The sequence below is a fragment of the Chanos chanos genome, chromosome 2, assembly GCF_902362185.1.
Source record: "Chanos chanos chromosome 2, fChaCha1.1, whole genome shotgun sequence".
Classification (NCBI taxonomy): Eukaryota; Metazoa; Chordata; class Actinopteri; order Gonorynchiformes; family Chanidae; genus Chanos; species Chanos chanos.
The window spans coordinates 53,207,579-53,232,033 of record NC_044496.1 but is presented as its reverse complement, the minus strand read 5'-3'; the positions used below and the strand labels follow the sequence as shown (position 1 = coordinate 53,232,033).

General features: G+C 44.6%; 1 protein-coding gene across 7 annotated transcripts in view; it reads right to left on the bottom strand.

Moving 5' to 3' along the window:
• Positions 1–24,455, bottom strand: part of dlg3 (discs, large homolog 3 (Drosophila)) — a 70,029-nt gene continuing 45,574 nt past the window's right edge. For 2 of the 7 annotated variants that reach the window (XM_030792890.1, XM_030792898.1), the window contains 14 exons: positions 24,286–24,430; positions 21,603–21,759; positions 13,821–13,977; positions 13,410–13,512; positions 7,811–7,925; positions 5,193–5,369; positions 4,841–4,916; positions 3,296–3,341; positions 2,086–2,136; positions 1,887–1,988; positions 1,138–1,310; positions 907–1,016; positions 648–739; positions 333–439 (listed from right to left, as the gene is read on the bottom strand). In XM_030792890.1, coding sequence (XP_030648750.1) covers positions 333–439; positions 648–739; positions 907–1,016; positions 1,138–1,310; positions 1,887–1,988; positions 2,086–2,136; positions 3,296–3,341; positions 4,841–4,916; positions 5,193–5,369; positions 7,811–7,925; positions 13,410–13,512; positions 13,821–13,977; positions 21,603–21,759; positions 24,286–24,430 — 1,611 coding nt within the window. Of the gene's footprint in view, positions 440–647; positions 740–906; positions 1,017–1,137; positions 1,311–1,886; positions 1,989–2,085; positions 2,137–2,523; positions 2,566–3,295; positions 3,342–3,935; positions 4,036–4,840; positions 4,917–5,192; positions 5,370–7,810; positions 7,926–11,691; positions 12,167–13,409; positions 13,513–13,820; positions 13,978–20,435; positions 20,583–21,602; positions 21,778–24,285; positions 24,431–24,455 lie in introns of those variants that run through there. The other 5 variants (XM_030792866.1, XM_030792874.1, XM_030792882.1 and 2 more) reach the window with 5 other exon arrangements.

Below are 24,455 nucleotides of genomic sequence, written 5' to 3'. Positions count from 1 at the left end.
CCCTTTTTTTTTTTTTGTTGTTGTTGTTGTTGTTATACATGACCAAAAAAAAAAAAAAAAAAATCATTTTTGGAACTGCATTTCCAGTCTTGTATGGATTTTGTTGAAAAACCTCATGCAGGGGTGTGCACAGTCACAGTAATGGTGATAAGACTTCTTTTCATTTGAGAGTAACATAATGATGACACTAAAACTTGATATGAAACATATCTGTAAAAAGGGAGGGGAGAGAGGACTTGTTTGGGTGAGGGGTTGGGGGGGGGGGGTAAGGGTCGGAACTTCGCGTGCGTGTGCACACACACGCGCGCGCACAGAGAGGTGGAGCCGAGAGCTCAGAGCTTTTCCGAGGACGGGATCCAGATGTAAGGGCCCGACTGCTCCTCGATGATCAGCTTGATTTTATTGTAGATCTCCTCTAGTGAGTCACCCTGGACTATGGCTGGAAACAAGAGAGGAGAGGGGGGGTGCAAAGCCGGTTCGTAAAACAACAGACAGCTTTAGTTAAACATTAGATGAGAGGTCTGTCAAGTTTCCTCTGCCAGGGATCAGATAATGGTCGCTACTACTGAAATTATGCTGGGCCGGATTGAGCCGCAGTTCCAACATACCCCCGCCGGGGGGGGGGTATTAGGTATGAATATGCTTACCTGTGAAATACTCTCCAAATTCTTGTTCCAGCTTCATCGCCTTATCAAAGATTTTATTGGCTTGCTCATACGTCTGCCTCTTATTCATTTCCCTAAAAAGACAGAATGGAAGTGGGGGGGGGGGGGGGGTGCATGTTTTGACATTATGTTTTTTTTTATTTATTTGACATGTCAGAACAAACCCCTGTCATACCAAGTAGTCAAAAACTAACACTGCACTATTAGATCATTTTTCAGTGTAAGAGAGCTTGACACTCACATGAGGGCTTCAATAGATTTTGGCTTGATAAAAATGGCAATCGGGTAGAGTTGTGCTTGCTGCAGTCGCTTTATGGCGTTCCCAGACACATCAAGGATACAGTGTTTCCCCTGCAAGAGAAAAGCACAGTCTTTCATTTTCCAACACATATGCATTATCCGCAATGCCTCGAAAGTCTTTATTCCATTAAGACATTCTGAAAGATTTCGCACTGGACGAGCTGCTACAAACCCTTTCGGCCACTGTCCGGACAGAAAGAACGCTGGTCCCGTACAGGTTCTCGTTGAACTGGCCCGCCTCAATGAACTTGTTATCCTGAATGTCTTTCTCCATCTGCTCGCGAGACGCCACGAAGTGATAGTCCTGCCCATCCATCTCGTTCTCTCGCCGCGGACGAGTCGTGTCTGTGTAAACCGAATGACACGCTTTTACCATCAGGTAGTTACATTTTACGAAGTTTCATCAGCAAATGCCAGCCCACAGAGAATGACACGCTTTTACCATCAGGTAGTTACATTTTACGAAGTTTCATCAGCAAATGCCAGCCCACAGAGAATGGTAGACTGGGGTGGTTTACAGCCAGCCGAGAGAAAAACCCCCCCCCAAAAAAACGCATACATTCAAGGCTGACTGCGGCCTGTTACATCTTCATTACATAAAAGGACACGTTTGCCATTTTTAGACATACGCTGTCAACATGATCTTGTCCTCAAAAACCTCATCAGTTTAGATTTCACACATTCCGGTGATGGAGCACAAAGCTTCAAAACGCTTAAAAAAAAAAAAAAAAAAAAAAATTAGCTTCCTTATAGCCAGAAAACAAATGGAGCAAAAAGGCCAAGATCTCAACAAGGCAAACCCTGGTTGCACAGGTTTCTCACTGAAGGTGACGACTGTTATGGTCTGCCGCTTCACCCCTGAGATTCAGCAGATCTCCGGGGTGGGCGGAAACAGAAACCCTTTCTCTGAACAGCACTCACGTGGAACACAGGATCCAAACTTGTGAGGGAACTCTGAGATCAAGTCATCGTTTATCCTGTCTTTCATCGGACCCAGGATGATCACAGGCCGGGTATAATGGACTGGAAGAAATGTTTCAACAGTTAACATCAAAGCTCGTTAGGCAGATGCTATACGATACTGTACTAACGAAAGAGTAAAGTAATACATAATACATACTCTCCTGTCGAATAACTGGCTCATAGGAAAGAATCGTGTCCTCCTGCCCTTCTGTGTGGTTAGAAAGAGGAAAAAAAAAAAAAAAAAACATACAGTGCTTTAACAAAGAGAGACGGTTTCATTTATCAAGATAATCACTGCTTTACAGCATTTTCCATGAGATTTCAAACTGCATGTCCAAGTTTGCATGGTCCACGTGGTCTTAAAATCCATCAATCCATGCAATTACAGGATTTGGAAGGGGGGGAAAAAAAAGGATTTTCACTGAGTACCATGACACTATCAGAGTGGAATGCTAGTTCACCACACTGTACTAAAATTAAAACAAGTCTGAAAGCAGACATGATGCATTAACTATGACACACTTTTTTTTGTTCATGAAGTTTTTGTGTCGGGAAAGATGGATGCAAAACATAACCAGAGATTAAAGCCACTCACTGGAGCTGCTTTCACTGTCACTGGTATTGGACGTCAAACACTCTGTAAAAATGTGAAAAGAAAGAAAGAAACATAGCTGTGATTAGACCCCTAACAAATGCTAACACGTCACATTCACAAGAAGGATCGATTTCGAATGTCCTTTATGTGAGAAGATCTCACCAGTCCAACAGTGATAGTTGAAAACGTTAATATTCTATTCCACCACCGTGCCAAGAAAAGGAAATAAAAGACAGAGAGAAAGAACAACAACAAAAAAATTTCCTATGCATGCAGACGGCCGCTGCTTCCTTTATAGGGAAGTGGTAGGAGGTGGCAGCAATAAGGAAATTAAGTATTTCCTCTGGCAAATTCCCAAGTGGCTTTCCTTTCTCTGGTCTAAGCTTTCCTTTGACCTTGTCTGTGTTGTCTACACCAAACACTGATGCTGGCACACGTCAGAGTAAACAAACGGAGCTTCGGGTTGTAAGTGGAGTCGGATTACTCGGACGTGATGTCCCCTCCCCGGATAAAATGACCGCGTGGCTGGTCCGGGACATAGCTACATGTTCAAAGATATTTCACACCAAATGCAGCAAAGACAGAAAATACTGGGTATCTGTGTTATGCCCTTGATCACTGACAACAAAGTGCAAGTCTCTCTCTCTCTCTCTCTTTTTTTTTTTGGTGGTCAACAGTTAGTGGTCGATTTTAGAATCGACTGAAAAATGGGCCTGCCAGTCAAGGCGATGGTATTGGGGCAGCTGCTTGACAAGTATAACCACACACTTACTCAAACTCTTTGATCCATAAAAGTCATCGCTTAACCCTGGGAAGTCCTGAGTGTCCCGACAGGTGAGAGCAGAAACAAAGAGAAGAGAGCAGACAGAAAGAAGAGAGGTTAGTGAGAGGCAGAGGGAAGAGAGGTGTAGTGCTCTCTGGGAAAAGAAGGAGGGAAACAGACACCGCGAGGCTGCGCTCTGGGAAACGTTCCGTTTCGTTGCAGAAATAAATACAAAGGCAGCATTTTAACAGCCAAAACAGCTTTAATACTGCATGTGAGCAGATAACAGCGCTCGTATTACTGGTAATTAGGCCGACTGTGTGTTAGACTGAACCGCGATATAGCACAGCCCTTCAGTGTTTGTAAACCTCCTCACCAGTGGGCAGTGAACACCCGAATTTCCCTCTCAGAGGACAGAACCCCGGAGAGGTCCCCGGTGACCCGACTGGGTCTGTCCCCTGTGGGGGGAAGAAAACCGTAAAGGGAAGGATGAGAAGGACCAAGAGCCAGCCGCTAGCCGTTCCCGGGGTGAGAAACAGTCAGAATAAAGTGTGAAGCACGAAGGAGAGCGTTCAAGACTTCTTCCACCCCACCCCCACCCCCCCCCTCGCGCGCACACACGCACGCACACGCACACACGCTTACTCACGTTCAGTCTCCACATACTCCTGCACAATATTCTCCTTGCTCTTGTAAAACGGGAACTTTCGCGAGAGGTTGAAGCTTTTTTTGCGCTTCACTTTGACTGGCTGCTTGGAGATGAGCAGATGAAGGGGACATGAGAGATGGAACAGAAACAAAACAAAAAACAGAATGGGTTTCAATGTAATACACAGCGCGCGCACACACACACACAGACTAAAATAAGCATGCAGAAACTCAATGAAACACATTAATACGCAAAAAAAACCCAAAAAACAACAACTCATAGTAATGGAAACAAATGAATTGGGGATATGAGTAAACACAAGTGGTTCAGATACCCAAACTGTGATGTTCATAAAACACAAGCAATGGTAACATCATTTGATTATTAAAAACATAAAGTACTTTGTCTTGAGTATACAAAAAATTTGGAATATAGGTAGATATATTCTCTGGAGAGTCAAAAGTGGTAAGACATTGATAATCTGATACATAGAGCTGGGTTTCACATCTGGCATGTCATATCATAACCAATGTGGTCACACACACACACACACACACACACACACATCTTTGCATTCACGATTAATTCGCAACATAATATGCTCAGGTCACATTAAACATCACAGATAGGTCAATGGCAGACTCCCTGGTGTGTGTTTAACTGAATGATCAAACACACACATACCTCTCCCTCCCTCCCTCTCCTGCACACACACACACACACACACACACACACACACAGAGTGAGAGTTGAGAAGCCTGTGTAACACAATCCTGCTCTTCTGTCTCCTGTGAGTAGGCTCTCATTCCCGCACTCAGGGCAAAGTGGGTCAGCTCCCTGGTGCCAAGGAGAGGAGAACTCACAGGAGGAGGAGGAGGAGGAGGAGAAACAGAAGCCATACTCACCCTGTTGGACTCAATCATGCCCGTCCTGGCATGGAACTTGACAGTTTTTAACCGGGCACGCTCCTTTTTCTCCACCCTACAGATAACCACAGTTACAACAATAAAGCGTTACACATAAAAGACCGTGACACTGAGCAGATGGGTTTGAGCTTCCCATCATGCAATACCACTGAAACAATCTCTATAAAAAAAAAAAAAAAAAAAAAAAAAAAAAAAAAAAAAAGAGCTGACCTCTCTATGACTCGACTGATTCCGTTGAGCAGTCTGCAGTTCTAAACTTACTTCCAAACAGTCCTGCGAGACTGCGTGTTAAGCTGTGTTAATGGAGGGGGAATGGGAAAGGGTTTTCTACCTCTTCTTGCTGGGAATGACCCCAATCTGCTCGCTTTCCCCGTGGGGGGTGACGAGTCGTGCCTGCCACCACTCGTCATCGGAGGCGTTGATGACATGCAGGATGTCCCCGTAGCAGAAGCTCAGGCCCTGGCTGGGCAGGCAGCTGTCCCTGGTGCGGTCGTAGTCAAACAGAGCCCTGGACACCAGAGGACACGACCAGTGTGTCAGCGTGACTATACTAAACTGAAGTGACAAACCAATTCCAAACAGAGAGCAGAGGACATAAGGCAAATTCACCCTTTTTATATTTGGGTCCAATTAGAAAATGGTTACATCCTCGTAATGAAGTCATTGACCCAGCTTTTTTGATAGGCTGTGTCAGTAGAACAGAGTTTACAGTTTACTTTTTTTTTCTTTTACTACAGAATGTTTACATTTTGGAATCTAGACAGTGTGTCAAAGCACAACTTCCACAGGACAACCAAGTGTTAACAACCTCACATCCTGTCATAGTGACCAACTGTACAAGGCACTATTTTGTCCCACCTCCTGTGAGGACCAATAAGAACATTAGCAAGAAAACAACATCTGATAAAAAAGACTCTGGGCTGGTTAGAAATAGAATTTCTGACCACAAATTAAAAAAAAAAAAAAAAAAAAAAGAGGCATTAGACAATCCTTTGCTGTGGCATCAACCACCGTTAATGTCAAAGCAAAGAAATACAGTTTAGTGTGTTTTAGGTCACGGTGGAAAATTTGTTTTTAGTGACAAAACAAACAAACAAAACAAAACAAAAACTAGGAAACATCCAGGTATTTACATTTACCAACAAAGACCTAGTGCCTTTAGCTGGTTTTTGTTTTCTTCTTGAGAGGCAACACAAGGCAGATCTCTGTTGTGTCACTGTCAGACTGCTATAACACAAGAGGGAAGGAGGCAGACCTGTTCCACTGGTTTTCCTCACAGAATTCCCTGCATACTGGCCTACATTCACAAACACACTCATGTCCACTCTGACACAGGCTGTATGGAGAAGCCTCTGGACATGGTGTGTGGGTGGGTGTGTGTGTGTGTGGGGGGGGGGGGGGGGGGCTAGTTCTCTGTTGTCAGCGGTGCAGTCAAAAGCCCCTGGTCACAGCTCACGTGGTCAGAATGTTTGTTCCTCTTTTTCAAAGTCTCGTGGGAAAACACCAGCCCAAAGGCTGGAATGTGAAAACACCTTTAAGTGCTCACCCTCAAAACTGACATGCGCCTAGATTCCGGAACGAACTTAACAGGCTACGTTACACACATAGCAAACTGCTTACTCACCAACTACCCAGAGAGGAGTAGGCCAACAGGCGTCAGGAATTAAAGGTGAGGGAATCGCTCACTAGTGACTTAGTGTTTGTGTGAATGGAACATGTCTATACAGTACACAAGTCACAGGGTGACTTTGTCACTTAGCCCAGTTCAGGAGCAAACAGCTGTGGTTTTATCACATCCCAACTCCATATCAAACCCTATGTGAGCTTTCAGACTCTTTCACATTTTCCTAAATGTTTTGATAATGTTGCAATCCACTCAAACCCACTGAGTTCTCTCATTTTCTGTGCTGATGTATATCCACACAAACCTGACCTTCTCAGTGCAAGCTGGTGGTAGAGACCTTACTGTCTACAAAACATCCATGTTTCTAATTGATACAATTCCACAGAGGAAAGAGAAGGTGTTAGTGTTTCATCACAGATAAATGTATTTTGACCCTGACTCAAGAAAGCTTTTCCTGAGGCAGGAAAGAACAGTACTTCCAGATAGAGTCAGCCATCCATTGTTTTGCTTTGGTATATGAGACATAATTCACACCCAACAGGGAAAAGTGAACTTGATCACACAGACAAATCGCTGATAAAACTCAATTCATTAGGCCCAAGAAACAAAAAAGACTGTTTGAAATCAAAGCTTTGAGGATCATTTGAGTACGTCGCTTTAAGACGGCCACGAAACACAATATTCTGTAGGCAACGACCACATCCTTTTTCATCAAGAAAGATTATAATCTCAGTGGCTTTACAAAGTGACCTGCAAATAATTCTAATCTGATGATGCATGTGCATATTGGGATTGGTTGGTTGAATGGTTCAGGTGCTATACTGGGAGAAATCCGTGTTATGCTCAGGATTTTTACTCTACTGTTTATACTAACACCACATCCGTTTGTGTGAAAGGAAAATTATTTTCATTATTTATAAATATGGGCAACCATAACTAAACACATCCTGCCATTAAAAATTTAAAAAATAAAGATGTTTAATACTGGAAAATGACCTGTGTCTGTGTGTGTATATAAAGTACCCTTATATAGAGGGAGTGTCACAGAGTGTGTGTGTGTGTGTGTGTGTGTGTGTGAGAAGTACCTGACGTAGATGGAGCGTCACAGTGTGTCTGTGAGTGTGAATGTGTGTGTAAAGTATCTGACATGGACAGAGTCTCGTTTTGGGTGTGTGTGTGTGTGTGTGTGTGTGTGTGTGTGAGAAGTACCTGACGTAGAGGGAGCGTCACAGTGTGTCTGTGAGTGTGAATGTGTGTGTAAAGTATCTGACATGGACAGAGAGTCGTTGTGTGTGTGTGTGTGTGTGCGCGTGTGTGTGAAGTACCTGACGTAGAGGGAGCGCTTTTCGCTGGTTCGCAGGGAGCCGGATCCAGAGCTCATGCTGCTGTTCATCATCTGCTCCCTCAGGTCGTGAATCTTGGACTCAAAGCGGCTGTACTCTGTAAGAATGCACACACACACACACACACATATCCTGTCAGCGCAGCTAACCACACACACACACACACACACACGCACACTTGTTCATTCATTCCCTTTGTCCTGATATGGCCAGATCTCTACTCAGCTCTAACTCTGAGTTTGCTTGTGATGTGAGAATGGGAAGGAGAGAAACCCAACGTTGAGCGTGGAGAGAGAGAGAGAAAAAGGCTTGGCGGCTTACTCCTGACTGATTAATGACCTGGGGAACAGATTCAAATTAATCATGTATCTACCCAAGATATCCACTAATATCTCCAGCCAGGTAATTAACTATGCATATTAATTAAACGGAACATGAACTATTCAGCGTAACAGGATGAAGACCTCCAACAAATGTATAACTGTAATCATTTTTCGCTGTGAACAAGGGCACTTCGGATCTGCTACAAAACTGAGGGATGACGCATGATCCCTCTGAAGCCTCTTAATTAAACATGTACACCTCTGCAGTGAGGTTTGGCTGCAGCAATAAACCTAGCAACCAACAGACACAGACACAGACACACACAAGACGCGCACACACACACACAGGGAAAACTACCGACAGCTAACAATGCAGACCTTATACGGCACCACAGAACAGGAAGAATAGTCTTGTTTTGGAGATCAAAATGTAGCAGATCTTGTGTGGTCATCGATATCTTACGAAAACGTTTCAAAACACAACCACCCCTACACCCCCCCCCCAACTTTACCTTTCGTTGCATACCGAGAAGTGAAACTAGACGAAGGCTGTGCTCAAAACAGCCTGCCCCTCCAGCAAATTTCCATTTTAAAAGGAGAGAAAGGCAAAAGGTTCTATCCAATTCTTTAAGTCCCCCAACAATACGCTGAAGCCGAAACTCGGTCTTCAAAGCAAAGAGAGAGAGAGAGAGGTGCTACGCCCAAGGCCAGCACTCCAGCACCCGCCCTGTCTGCCACACAAGGGTTAACCACGCACCGGAATGACACAGCAAGGTGAGGTAATCTGACACCACCTGCCTGTAACCACGGAAACAATCTAACAACATTAGGCGGAAGGAAACAGCCAGGCAGGCGTACCGACGTACCGAGGAAGAAAACGCAATGACACGGAGCGTTAACAAGAGGACGAGGGGATCTGTAGTCAGAGGGTCAAAATACGACCCCAGGACTGTTGTTTTGGAAGATGAGCTATAGGTGTATGCTTTGACCTATGTATCTGACTTTGACTCCGACAGTCAAACACCATTAAACAGTAAACTCGGACCACCCAGCCATCTAGCCTCAACTGTCAGGCTCCGCAGGGAATAGACAGCATGTAGTAAAGAAAACCGTCCAGACAGCTGAAGTCTGCTAAGCAGGGACAGCATGTGGGCCGTGCAGAGAACAGAGGCCACACAAGACAAGATATTCAGTTAGTATCACAAATAATGTTCGAGGGGGGGAAAAAGGTAGAAATCGTCATTTCATGCTACATCCTATTTGAACTGCCTCTTAAGAGAAGTAGACGTCTCTATAGAGTAACTGGGCCAGTTCTTCTTGTCCTCATTATCTACGAAGCTTTTATTTTTGGGGAATGGGGGTTGGTTCGTTGCTTGCTTCTGTCTCTATGAAGTTATATAATATCTTAAGCATGCACTTGTAATGTGAGAGCTTGAAGCCTCTTACAGGGTCAGTCTAGGTTGTGATCTGTGCTCTCCTATCTCTACTGCAACGCCATAAAGACTTGACGCTTCTTGAAACTGTGATTTTACTCCCTTATCTTTGTGACTTAAGACGCTGTCTTATGTAAAGAGACATGTGACGCAAAGAGGTGTGGAAACGACAGCGTCTACCCATCAGTCTCCTGACGCGACAGGTTCAACTGCTCCACCGTCAGCCGACGAATGACTGAATGAAGTAGTGAATGAATGAATTTGTGGAAGGAAGTCCAAGCACACTGCGCTGCTGAGAGTTCATTGAATCCTCAGTATGCGGGTTCAATTAAAGACATCTGTTGGACAGCCCAGCGCACTGGCTCCCCGGAGCAGACCCAGGCACCGTGCCCAACTCGACATCCGAGGAGTCAACTCCTGAGCCACCATTCCGGGTTCAGTTTCCCCAGCTGCTCTCTAAGCCTGTGGCACAGGCCTCTTGTAAAGGAAACCACTCGGTGGATATGCTGGCTTGTCAGGTCAGGAGCCCGATAGCATCATTGGCTAACATCGTAAAACACTGGACGTGTTGGAGAACGGTGGAGACAGGTTTACCGATCCCTGCCCGATTTCTCATTAAAAAACTGCCATCCTGGCTGGATATTTCAGCAGTGACCTTCAATGTCTGGATCCTAGAACAGCTCGAGCTAAGCATAGAACTTAAAGATAGAAAGTATAGTCATTTTCTGGGGTGTTGAAGTAGGATAGCCTACACTAAAAATGTAGCGATTTCTGGGCCACCCAAGTTAAAAAGACAAGGCCCTGTTTCCATATATAAATAGACAATAGCTATTTTACAACCTGTGGAATTAAATGGCTACACTGGGATGAATCAGAAAAAGATCTTCTGATGGGCAATTTCCAAGTATCATAAGTAAATCAGGTATAAAACCTGTAAAATTCCTAATTTTTTGTTATTTTCATTGGCTTCTGTTGCCAAAATACGTACATCTAAAAACACATACTGTGTCCCGGGAAACAGGCCACCTCTAATGCATGAGTGTTTGACTGAAGCAAGCACGAATATGGGGGAGAGCGTGCTCTAACAGATAAGTTATACTACCACATTCCTCTCATAGTTTTGAATAGAAAAATCAGAGCATAATACTAGAAGGCAGATTTTTCTTTTCAAACGTCGCAGCTAAAAGACCAGTTCCGAGTGCTAAACGTAGCCTACATGCTCATAGCCTCCTTGATCAAGACGAGAGAACAGTTATTGATTTCAGATAAGTCAAGTGGACTCAAACCTCTGGCAACAACTACTGGTTTCTGGCTATTAACATTAGTTATCTGACGAGACTGCCGATCTTTGGACCAGGAAATTACCCAATTAATTTCGAATCAAGAACTATTAGTAAAAAAAAAATAACTTCGAACACATATGATAAACTGGACACAGTTTTACTAAATGTACACACCGTGATTAGTAACAACTAAGAAAGAAAGATAAGAATGTATTTTATGCGCCATTTTATTGCTGACAGAGATACAGAGGACTCACGCACCTGTTCTGGATGCAGCATGTATCGATCACGTATTTGAGCAAGTAACTAGGGCCTTCAAACGCACAAAACAGCTAAACATTAATATCAAGCTGTCTGTGACAGCAAAAGGCCTGTAATCTAGATTTGTGGAGGAAGCACCTGATTAAGATCACAAATGTCGTTTGTCACTGCAAAGATGATAAGACGTTACACGTAAACCAGGGTTTGTGAAGAGTTAAAATACTGCATCGTAGGAACACCGGTAGCTTAATGCTTTACCTAGTTTAGAGGTCACTCATTTCATTCAACGTCTTTCCTCAATGAGAGAGTAATCCTCTCCTCCAGTGAAACATTTCTCGTACTGGCCAGTCAAGCGAACTGCAGCGCGAACCAACTTCTCAGTGCTAAAACTTCAACCAGTCGGTGTTAAAAGATACCGCCTCCCTACTTGATTATATGGCTCGGTTTCGGTTGAAGCATATGTCTAGACGCTAGTAAAACCACAAAAAACTGTTCAACGTAGCATTATTTCAACATATACTTTCATCTAGCTTATCCCTAGTTGTGAATGTATATGTTCTTACCGTTGAGTGTTTCACTCCGCCGTTTTGTCCTGATTGTTCAATCCAACCGGAATCACAAAACACGGCGAAGAAAAACATGGAACAGAACAATAATTACCAGTGGCGTATGTAGCGACCAATTTGGGCTTTAGTTCCCTTGTCCGCAACCGGATCATAAGTTTGAACAAAAATGTTCAAAAAGGTTTAGATCTCCCAACCAGTACGCTCCTCCCTCTAAAAAAGATAGCAACAGAAGCGGACTCGTTCTCTAGTTTCGGAGACGCGGGATTTCTGGTTGCACAAACCGTGCGCGGAACGTGTGACTATAAGCTCCGGGAGAAAAAAAAATATTAATGGCGTTTCGGCAGGTACTTGCCCACCCATCCCCCAATAAACTTTGTTAAATTCCCTCTCTTTTCTTGTCGTTTATTCCAAACGGTTGAAACTAGCGAAATTTGCTCCCTCCCCCCTCTGGCCCCACTTCTTCTGCCCCTACTGCGCTTCAGTAACCACTGTTGGTAGACAGCCCCGCAGTCCCCAATCGTGTTGAGGAGTACTTGGAATTACAGTATAGCGAATGATTTCTGTAGGCCCCCCTTAACCTGAGTCTGGCAAAAACCAGCCAATCAGCGGTCACTGACAATGTCCTCATTTGCAAACTAGGCTCCTCTTTTGAGAACATAGGCGAGGTACCGTGCGCTACCTGACTTAAAGGGCCACAGTACAACAATTCACTATTCCGAATTCGCTGCACTGAACAGCACAGAAGTCATGCAAGACGCAACACGTACATTTATGGAAAAAATGTTGTGGTACTGACTCTTAGAAGGATTTGAGTGATCTACTGAATTGGAATTGAGAGAGCTGCCCTAAGTGTAGGCTCTACAACATCTAAAACACACTGTGCAACTACTCCTCATCAACTGAGAGAAATACAAATAATTTTCACTTATCTGACAGCATTTCTAGCTCACAAAATGTTCAAACAACAACAACACCAACAACACAACTCCCTTATTGTAGTGTTACAAGGAAGCATAAGAGGCATCATAAGATGCTTATCTCATTTCTCAGTTGTCATCTCATTTTCAGGAAAAACACATACAGGAACCATGCAAGATGAAACAAAAGCCTTGAATTACGCCGTAGACAAGATACATGAAATGTAAGACGGGAAAGTGGCATTTTTTTGAATGCTTGGTTCTGGCCAAATTTTCCCCAGTGCCTCCCTTATTTGTGACCATGTTCTCTTGGTTTCTAAACCTTAATGGACGAGGTAATGGTTAACCACCGGGTCTCTATGGGGCATTAATTGTCAAGCTTGTTTGGTATCACATCAGAACATTCAGATCTACTGAAACTGTTAGAGGAAAAAAAGAACACAAGGAAAACATCTGTGTAAAACTACTGAGGCATGGGTCAGTTATTTAAACACTTCAAAGACATTTTGAGAGAGTCCTGCGAGATAAAGAGAGAGGATAAAAAAAAAAAACCAGTTGTCTCACCAGTTCTAATCCTGTAATATGTACAACGTGCATGTTTATGTAAAACCATTATAAAATGCTTTTGAAAGTTTTTATGACGATATCAGGGGGGAAAAAACATGCTAGGTTCAAGAACCCATGTGTTGATCCTTAATGTTTTGGGTTAACACAGTTTTGCCTTCTCTTTCAAGAGAGACCCATGTGGGGATGAAAGAAATAGCGCAGTAAGATGCAAATTTAATACACCTAAAATACCTTCTGGTCTATACTGGGCTATTATGGTGACTGTCTGCCCGGCCCTCTTCAGTGCAGCTGCAGCCTGCTCGTGGGTGGCATTCCGCAGGTTCACACCATTCACCTGAGACAAAAATAAATGAAATACATAAATAAAAACAGGGCAGCGGGTCATACAACAACCACCGCATATTCTGTACGGCGATCTCACAACATTCAAAGCTGACTATTGTGAGATATCAGTGATACATCTCTTCTTCAGAACCACGGCATGTAAACGAATGCATTCAGTGAATGACCTGTGCACGAGAGATATGGTCTCTCTGAGCTATTATTCTGGTCGAGCGAACTATGTAAACTGGCTTGGGTTGTGTTGTCAGTAAACCCGGACCGTGGCGTCGTGTCGGTCAGGGCGACCCGTGAGGCACTGACCGAGAGGATGCGGTCTCCCCTCCTCAACTCCCCGCTCAGATCGGCCGGCCCGCCTGCCAAGATGAAGGAGACGAAGATGCCCTCTCCGTCCTCCCCGCCCACGATGTTGAAGCCCAGCCCCGTGGATCCCTTGTGCAGCAGGACCTTCCTTGGCTCCCTGCCAAACAGAGAGAGCGTCAGGCTGTGGGTCGAGCCTTAAGTCATCAGAGCCAACAGCAGAGATGGAGTAAGAGAGAAAAACAACGGGTACGGTACTCTGTTTAGGCAGACAAAAGATACACATCTAAACGTATGCATCTCAAATAGAGCTCAGATTCTGTGGAGTCATAGTTACTACCACACTGTTAAAAATGTAATGCTTTTGCATTAAGCGAGACTAATGAAGATGTCGGGTTGGAACAATGCTGATTCTCATCTCGAACTGAACAGACTGGCAGACGTTTCGGTCAGCGAGGCAACATAGCAAGTTCGTTCTCCCAGCACTGGGCTCCAACGCACGTACACAAAACACTTTTTTTGACTCCTTCACACAGTGAGCTCATTCCTGATCACTCCACTGCAGTTCTGTTTTAGCTGCCGTGACTCATCCGCAGGCAGAGAGAGAGAGAGAGAGAGAGAGAGACAGAGAGAGGCATTCCAGACTGCTCAGCACTGGCATCCTGGAGAGGCTGAACCACAGTGGGCAACAATCAAAAAGCCCAGTTCTAAACACGCTATGGCTTAGGACATAGCAACAGGAAAACCAAATCCCAAAACCTCTCAAACACACACACACACACACACAAACACACGCACACAAACACACAAACATATTAAGTGATATTCATTAAACTCCCTGTTTCTGGTTCCCATTAGTGTGGTTCCCTACTGCAGTTAAATAGTCATGCTGTAAAGGATGCATGCATTTCCTCCGTGGTCGTCAGCGTAGTGCTGAAGACAGCACTTTTGCACAGATGATATTCAGTGGTACAGCACTCATTCTGTGAGGCTCTGAGGACCAGAAATAACCTTGATTACCTGTCTAAAAGACTGTCAACGCACTGTAGTGTTTGTTAAACAGCTTCCATAAATATTCCATAAGGAAAGTGAAGCATGCTATAACATGAGATGTATTCAGTTGGAAGTCTTTGAAAAATATGCAATGTTGATGTAAAACAAGCGTAATTACAACCAAATGTGGATAAGAATCCATGCAAAAGTAAACCACATCTGTAGTGTCCATTAACTTAATTTAATAAAAGTTTTGTCTTGTGACCTTACATTCAACATAAGTCTTACAAATGCAGGGCCTGATGAAAAGTTATGGTTCAAAAGAGCTCTTCTCAACCAATCACTGCATCAGTGCAGATTCCAGTAAATTAAACAAAACCACAGACAAGCTGCTTAACCCAAAAACAGAAAAGAGATCTTTATCCCCAATTGCCAATATCTGTTTCTGTTTCCGTGATCAGATATGAGACACAAGGAAATGAAAACTCAAACCTGAAATCCTTTATACCCCTAACACTGGCTAAGCCATGATGTCAGAAGTGGACTTCGTGATCTTGAGGTCCACGAGAAACAAATCGATCATTCTGTGTTGTCTGAAAGAACGCTACCCGTCTTTGCTGTATAACAAAACGCGTTGTTACCTGGACTTCTCTAGTTTGCTCCTGAAGGAGAAACGCTTCCTACCCCTCCGCTCCAGACTAGATTTCGCCATCGACATTGAGGAGGAAACATTTACTGTGAACATGGTGTCTGTCTGCAGTTACTCCAGACATAAATGGAAGAAGATGATATCCCGAATTCTGTCTTCATCCAGATAAAGAGCATACTCTCTGACAAAGCAGTGTGTGTGTGTCTGTGTGTGTGTGTGTGTGTGTGTGTGTGTACGTGCGTGTGTCCGAGCGTGCGTGTCTGTGTCTGTTTGTGTGTGGAATCTATTGGTCCGTGAGCGTGATAGGAAACAGCTCCACTTTGGCTGTCACATACTCGCCTCATCAGGAACAGGGCAAGACTTAACTCTTACGCACCCACTAGAACTACGTTCCCCACCATTACTCACAACGAGAACTACAAAAGCACATCCTTCATCTTCTTCACAACTGCACGGCGGCTGTTTCCTCTTTCGGGACCGCATATATGAAATGCCATTAAGGGGATGCGGCTCCGTTCAAGGTCTTCTCATCCAGTGTGGCCTCTGTTAACACTCTGTCCTTCATCTTTCGCGTTAACCGCAATCCAACCCCTTTTAAAAACACACCCTGCATACCGGTCCATCATCTCAAACGTCTTGTGGACATTAACCGACCAGCCTCCGCACAGAACCCCTTGCTAATGTGTGAAAGTATAAGCGAGCTACCAACGCATATTGTTCAACTGGAACAACATGGAAAATCAAGTCAGACAAATATCTTTAGCTATGGTATGTGTGTTGTCAGTGTGAGATGAGGATGATGTGTAAGGGTGTGTCAACTAGAGTGAGATGAAAGAGGTGAGACAGCCAGGGAGAAGACGACTCGCACAGTGCAGCTGGAAGAAGAAGAAAAAAAAAACACACACACAAAACACAAAAGGAGAAAATTCCAAAGGTTATGAACACAGCCATCAACTCTCCCTCCTTAGCACGGCTTCTCTCCCCTCCCCCGCCATCTATTCATCCAATCCAAGAATGTAAACAGTTACTACGCTGTACAACCAGCATTGTAACAGCCAATCTCTTCTTTCTCTTTCTCTCTATAACCTTTTGATAGTTTCTCTTTGTTGCCTGTTGTCTATCTCTCTCTCTCTCTCTCTAATAAAGATTCTGTCATGTATCCACCACTCTCTAATACAGCTAAGGCCAAAATTCCCCAGGCACAGTGGTGTGGATGGAGTTGCTTCATTCTAAGGTTTACAAGGTTGCATTGCCCTCTCCTTCTCTCTCTCTCTCTCTCTCTCTCTCTCTCCCCTTCTCTCAATAATTGGCTCTGGTTGGGTGATTAATCGTAGACACAGCAGACGTTTCTCTCCACAAACATAGAGAGACCACGCTCCCTCTGGAAATCATGTTCTCTTTGGCAAGATCACAGACCAGTGGCTTTCATGGCTGCTACGCGCAGTTAAGAGTCCGCTCTCTCTTTGCCTTTTAGAGACTGCTTTTTTTTTCTCTCTCTCTCTCTCTGGATCTCGAGTGAATACAGCACCACAGCTTTTCTCCTCAGGACCCACCAACTTCACTCTAATTTGACTTCTCGCCAACAGACGGCTCAGGATATTTCAAGCCTCTCGGAGCTGCTAAGAATAAACCAGGCGCGATAAATGATTAACAGTTTAAATTCAGGTGCCTGACTAAAGCCGCCAAAAATTACCCTGGCTTTGATCACATCTTTCCAATGTTTAATCAGATGTGCTCAACATCTCCACCCCGACCCCCCCCCCCATGTCTGCTGTCATATAAAACAAGCAAACAGTAATGGAAAGACTTGACAAAAACAGGCCCATAAAGAATTGAATTAAGGGGTTAAGATTAGACGCCATCTTACTCCCTGTCTTTTTTTTTGTTGTTGTTCTTTTTTTCACATGTGAGTCGACTCTGTTGGTCGTTGGTAAATAGTTAACCACTGATTAGCTCACTTATCACTCCGCTTTAGGGATTTTACTTCTGTGTGCACTCTGAGCAAACACTGCTGTCTAACCAAACTCCTCTTGCTCTCTCTCTCTCTCTCTCTCTTTCCATATACTGGAGCTAAAATCGACCCTGAGAGGTTGTTTGTGTTCTCTTCCATTCACACAGTGGGCTTTGGCACTTCACTGTGCAGCATATTCCAATGAAGAGGAAAAACAAAGGGCTACAAAAGAGGCTAGTCAGTGTATAACAAAAGGCTAGTCACTGATGCCACTTTGGAAAACATTGACAGACAAAGCCCACTTTTTAAAAGGCCTTGAATTGTCCCTAAATCTAAAAATCTGATAACTTTGTGTATATGTATGTGTGTGTGTGTGTGTGTGTGTGCTTGTGGGTGTGTGGCTGCGTGAGTGCACGCTTTCACGCGCTTTCGAGTGTACATTGCCGTAGATGTGTAAACATATGTGTCACAAACTTTCAGATACGTCATTTGCTTTTCGTATCTGTCCTTGTTTGACACTGCTGAAAATGTTGTGCGTTCTGAGGTTGGGCGATCACCAGAGAACTGTCCGTAGTGTTTTGTGCAGGCAGACAGGGGCAGTGGGTCTGAACTGAGCGGGAGCCCACTGTGCTGTGTTGAGTCAGATGGCCAAGGAAATGTGTTAGTGACAGAACTGGTGTGGGGGACGCGCAGATGGGCAGAGGGCCGATCTGAATCTACACTCTGAGTCAGTCACACACACACACACACACACACACACACACACACACGGTCTTACACATGCATACACATACACACACAGACACACACAAACACAGACACCACACACACTCGCTCACACACACTCACACTCACACTCTCTCTCTCTCACACACACACACACACACACACATACCACACACACACAGCCATGCATGCAGTCTTCCAAAAAATCGAGCTGTCAGTGTAAACCAACCGAACACATACACAGACGGATGTACAACACAGAGAAACCCCTCTTGAGGGAAATCTCTGGAGTGAGGAAGATGAAATTTGGGCCTGAGCTTGTCTTTTACGAGAACGCTGCATGTCTGCTGTCTGTGTATGTCATGACAGTGAGTGGGCGTGTTGGTGGTTGTATGTTAGGAGCAAGACTGCGCGTGCATGTCAGCAGATTAAGAGAGACTATCTGAGAGTCTAAGTTTGTGTGATGGGAACAAACAGAGCAGGTCGTGTGTGCGTGCGTGTTTGTGTGTGTGTGTGCGCGTACGTGTGAGTGTGTTTATGTGCGTGTGTGTGTGTGTGTGTGTGCGCGTGCGTGTGTGTGTGTGTTTGTGTGTGTGTGTGTGTGTGTGTTTATGTGTGTGTGTGTATGTGTGTGTGTGCGTTTATGTGCGTGTGTGTGTGTGTGTGTGTGCGTGTGTGTGTGTGTTTGTGTGTGTGTTTATGTGTGTGTGTGTGTGTGTGTATGCATGTGCGTGCGCATGATATTACCTGAGTGCGTGGCCTGTTTTCCCCCTGTGCAGATGAATAATGACAGCCAGGGGAAAGAGTGCCACTCCTCATTTGCAGCCTGACTGCAGATTCAGCCTCTCACTTCCCAATGCATTTATGGTAAAGGCAGGGCCTACTGTTTATATTTACATAAGGTTAGCACAGGCCAAACCATTCCTGTGCCACTACGCAGCGAATGAGAATGTGTGTGTGTGTGTGTGTGTGTGTGTGTGTGAGAGAGAGAGAGAGAGAGAGAGAGAGAAATATGGGTTTCAGTAAGTCCTCAAACGCACCTCAAACACACATCAAACACACTACAAAACCCAAAAATCCACACACAGACACTCACTTTTACACACACACATTAATTACAATAAACACACACAGACACACAGGCACACAGACACACATGTACACACACACACACAACATCCCACAGGTATGTATTCTCAGATATCACAGTGCAAGGGATTCATACACTTCAGTCTGTTGATACAAAAAGGGGCAGACTCTCACCAGTTAATACACACACACACACACACACACAGATTTCTGAAAATAATAACAGTGCGTATTATATGTAGACACTCATCATAGCTGTGGCTGTAGATGCTTTTCATTTCTCAGACCTTGGTCCCTCATCTGATGTGTGTTTCTGTGTGTTAGGTATGAGTCACTCCATAATTGCTGCAGGCCATACAAGAGTTTCCTATTTCTCCGCCTTTTACACATATGCTCTGTTGAACATGTTTTTACATATACTTTGCATATCAACTTGATACAGCACAAACACAATTTTAAATCACTTCATTATCTGTTAGCGCTGCTAAATTATAGTTTCTACACCAGTGCACCAAACCTTAAAATGCTAAAACATTCCTATGATGCACTGGAGTTGATATGGACCTACATTGGCCACTCATTGCATTTAAGTCACATCATGGCTGCCACAAACCACTCTCGGAAATTTCCAGAATGTCACTGTGACTTTCCCTTACTGTTGAGTTGCAAATGGGTGCTGAGGAGGAAGAGTGAAAAGTCATGTATACCATCATATATGTGTTTAAACACAGACATACGGAGGAGAAACACGTAGAAACGCACAGACGGATGGGCGGCTGTGAGACATAAACAGGGGAAAAAAAAAAAAGCCATCACTCACGACAATACTGTACAGCAACAATAGGCTCTGTGAACACAGGCGTGGACCCCACCTAACCACACCTACTCCACCTCAAATCTCTTTAGTGGTGTGTGAGCTACATCCCTCTCTCACATAAGTCTCACAAAGAAAGGCACACATCCATCACACAGTGCAGAACAACAGCAAGTCCTGGTGCATTGTACTCTCTTGCCTAAGTGGTTCCTGCCGTTGTGTCGTGAGAGGGGGCAGAGGAGAGTGGCGGTGCGGAGGGTTTGGGGAGGGGTGTAGAGGGAGGGGGATGGAGGGAAGGGGTGGGGGGGGGGGGGGGTACCGTGAAGATAGCTTTTCTAGGTTAGGCTAAGCTAGGATAGACTAAGCCAGGCAGAGCAAGAAGCAGTGGGTTAGTACCTGCCAGAGTACGGGACCAGGCTTTGACACAGAGCAGGTGGGGCGGGGCCGCAGCCCGCCTCCCCTGGCCCCCCGCTGCACAGGTGGGGGGAGGGAGGGCTGGTATCCCCATGAGGTTTGTGGATGACACTGTAAATGGGCTCGGGCCTGGTGGAGGTACAGAAATCAGACAGTGAACAGGGCTGACTCAGACGCACATTTAGACACACACACACACACACACGCACGCACGCACGCACGCACGCACGCACGCACGCACTGAGAGAACAGGTTGACGGACACAGAGACAACACAAGGGGACACACACATACAAAATACAAAACGAAAAACACACATGCACACACAGACAGAGAGACAAAGACACTCATGCGTGACAGAAGGAAAATGCACTTGTGGGTTGTTGTTTTGTTTTTTTGGGTTTTTTTGCTATTGTTGTTGTTAAACGCAGTGGTCACAGGGTTGTTGATCCTTGGGTGTGTTAGCAGGTGAGGGCAGATCCAGCTTCAGTGTGAGGCTGACTCAAAGTCTCTGGGTTAGTCCAGGCTTTGTTTTGTAGTGAGAGAAAGAGAGATCTCATGTCCAGTGAACAGTGGCAAATTAAAAAAAAAAAAAAAAGAAAAAAAAAAGAAAAAAAAGCATGTGGCTTGGAACTTGTTTTTCCTGAATGACATATGACCCTTGACAGAATCCCCTATTTTCCACACACCCCTTGGGTATTTTGCTACGTTCAAATGGAGACTTGCAGAGACTTTGTCAACCGTGTCCACTCTGCTCTCCTGAAGGAGAACCGTGTCCACAAACAAACCACTACACGAGAGCACAACACAGGAGATTTCAAAGCCCACGTCCTCCTACGCCTACCCAAAAAAAGCCTCTGTTCCGTCTCTTCTATTCTATCTTTGTCTATTTACATCATAACACTAAAAGGGCATGAATACTCAAATTCAACTATCACCAAATAAGAGAACCCGAAAAAGATGAAGGATAGAAGAATGATTCGCAAAAAAAAAATAATGCATAAATAAAATGCTTATTGGGTGAAACACATGCAAGTTTTTCTTTTCTCTTCTTCTTTTGTTTTTTGATAGTGTGCACAGGGACATTCCAGTTGTGATGTGTACAGATCCAGGCTGTATGACGTAGGCATGCCTGTTGTTGGATACTGACCTGGTGAAGTCATCCTCCCCCAGCATGTGACGCGGGACTGGGGAGTACCTGGAGGGCGTGACCTGGGGCGGCTGGTAGACGGGTTTGGGCTCCATGGCGCCCATGTAAGCCATGCTGGAGTTGTGACCGACATGGTTGTCCACCATGGTGGGGAAGGCTGGAGGGAGGGCGAGACCAGTAGAGGGAAAAGAAGCATGATTACTACAAGTCACCTCATAGGACCACAGCGAAAACTCAGTTTAACCTAAAGGCCTCTGGCAATGGGCACATCACTTCAGAGAGGACACCATGAGCTGAAACAGGTTTTTCCACAAGTCCAGCAGGTTAGAATGGTGACTAGTCAGCCCTTAGAAAGAACTTAAATGTTCATTCAAACACTACAGTCTTCTAGCGTTGAGGCAAACTACTAATTCCGTTCTATCTCAGTGTCCTCTCTGTTTAAGAGCCTATGGCCATCCTGCTGAAACGTGACCAAGCCATTCTGATTTTACACATTGTAATGATACAGCTGTGGAATGGGTGTGTAAGAAGTGAACCCACAAATGCTGCTCTGCATAGCGGTGTCTTTGTGTGTTAGTTTTTTACCCGTATATGTGTGTGTGTGTGTGTGTGTGTGAGTCCCACTTTGAGTGTGTATTTAGCGGAGGCTCTGGGCATGACTGCTTACACACGTGCGTACATGCAGTTGGAATGTGAGAAAGCCTCCACACTTGGTGGGAGAGGGAACTGTGCAGTCCATGGAGAAGCTCAGTGGGCAGCAGGTTTCAGTGTGGGAGTCTGAGAACAGGCTCTGTGTGTATGCCCACTGTTTCAGCTCCGCACTGTTACAACACTCTACGCCAGGCTACAGCACAACACTCTACACAACAGTCTGCAGTATAGCACCCTACACAACAGGTTACAGTTTAACACTCTACACAACAGGTTACAGTATAGCACCCTACACAACAGGCTACAGTATAGCACCCTACACAACAGGTTACAGTATAGCACCCTACACAACAGGTTACAGTTTAACACTCTACACAACAGGCTACAGTATAGCACCCTACACAACAGGTTACAGTATAGCACCCTACACAACAGGTTACAGTTTAACACTCTACACAACAGGTTACAGTATAGCACCCTACACAACAGTCTACAGTAGAGCACCCTACACAACAGGCTACAGTATAGCACCCTACACAACAGGTTACAGTTTAACACTCTACACAACAGTCTGCAGTATAGCACCCTACACAACAGGTTACAGTTTAACACTCTACACAACAGGTTACAGTATAGCACCCTACACAACAGGCTACAGTATAGCACCCTACACAACAGGCTACAGTATAGCACCCTACACAACAGGTTACAGTTTAACACTCTACACAACAGGTTACAGTATAGCACCCTACACAACAGGTTACAGTTTAACACTCTACACAACAGGCTACAGCACAACACTCTACACAACAGGTTTCAGTTTAACACTCTACACAACAGTCTACAGTATAGCACCCTACACAACAGGCTACAGTTTAACACTCTACACAACAGGTTACAGTATAGCACCCTACACAACAGGTTACAGTATAGCACCCTACACAACAGGCTACAGTATAGCACCCTACACAACAGGCTACAGTATAGCACCCTACACAACAGGTTTCAGTTTAACACTCTACACAACAGTCTACAGTTTAACACTCTACACAACAGGCTACAGTATAGCACCCTACACAACAGGTTTCAGTTTAACACTCTACACAACAGGCTACAGCACAACACCCTACACAACAGGTTTCAGTTTAACACTCGACACAACAGTCTACAGTATAGCACCCTACACAACAGGTAACAGTTTAACACTCTACACAACAGGTTTCAGTTTAACACTCTACACAACAGGCTACAGCACAACACTCTACACAACAGGTTTCAGTTTAACACTCGACACAACAGTCTACAGCATAGCACCCTACACAACAGGTTACAGTTTAACACTCTACACAACAGGTTACAGTATAGCACCCTACACAACAGGTAACAGTTTAACACTCTACACAACAGGTTACAGTTTAACACTCTACATAACCGGCTACAGTTTAACACTCTACATAACAGGCTACAGTGCAACACTCTACACCAATTGTTCATCACTTAATATTACAGAGAAGTGTTTTCACTCCAGACCTGGGGGCCCAAAACCCACTGTATTTTCACTTTGGCCATGGATTAACACACTTGATTCAATTTCTATCACCGGTCACCGAGTCCTTGGCCTCTTAGACTTGGTGCTCTGGTGCTTAGCACTAACTGATATATGCAGTGAAGTGGGTGCCCAGGACTGGGACTGAGAAACACAGAGTATTCTAGAGTATTTTGTGAGTATTTTGCACTAACCAGTAGAAAGAAATACCAATAAAATTCTTTGTTTTTTTTTTTTTTTAAACAATGTTGTAACAATATAAAATATGAAAGGGGTGAACACTTATTATAGCCACCGTATTTCATATCAGTCTAGTTTCTGAGTGATTATAATTTGCCAATGTAAACACAGTGCTGCGTATTCTGTTTCTTGTGCTTTTAAGAGACCTGAAAGAGCATTGTGGGTATTCTCTGTGGTACATTACGGGACAGAGTAAGAGAAGCGGCAGTTAAGGCATTAACGAAATCAGCAGAAGGAGGTACGTACTGCTGGAATAATCCGGAGGCGCGTACATGTCATTGAGGTGTACGGGTCCTGGTTTGGCGACCTTGAGGTAGACCATGTCCGAGGTGTTCTTCAGCGCGGCCACCGCCTCCTCGTGACGCACGTCCTGCAGGATGATGTTGTTCACCTGGATGGAGGGGTCAAAAACAACA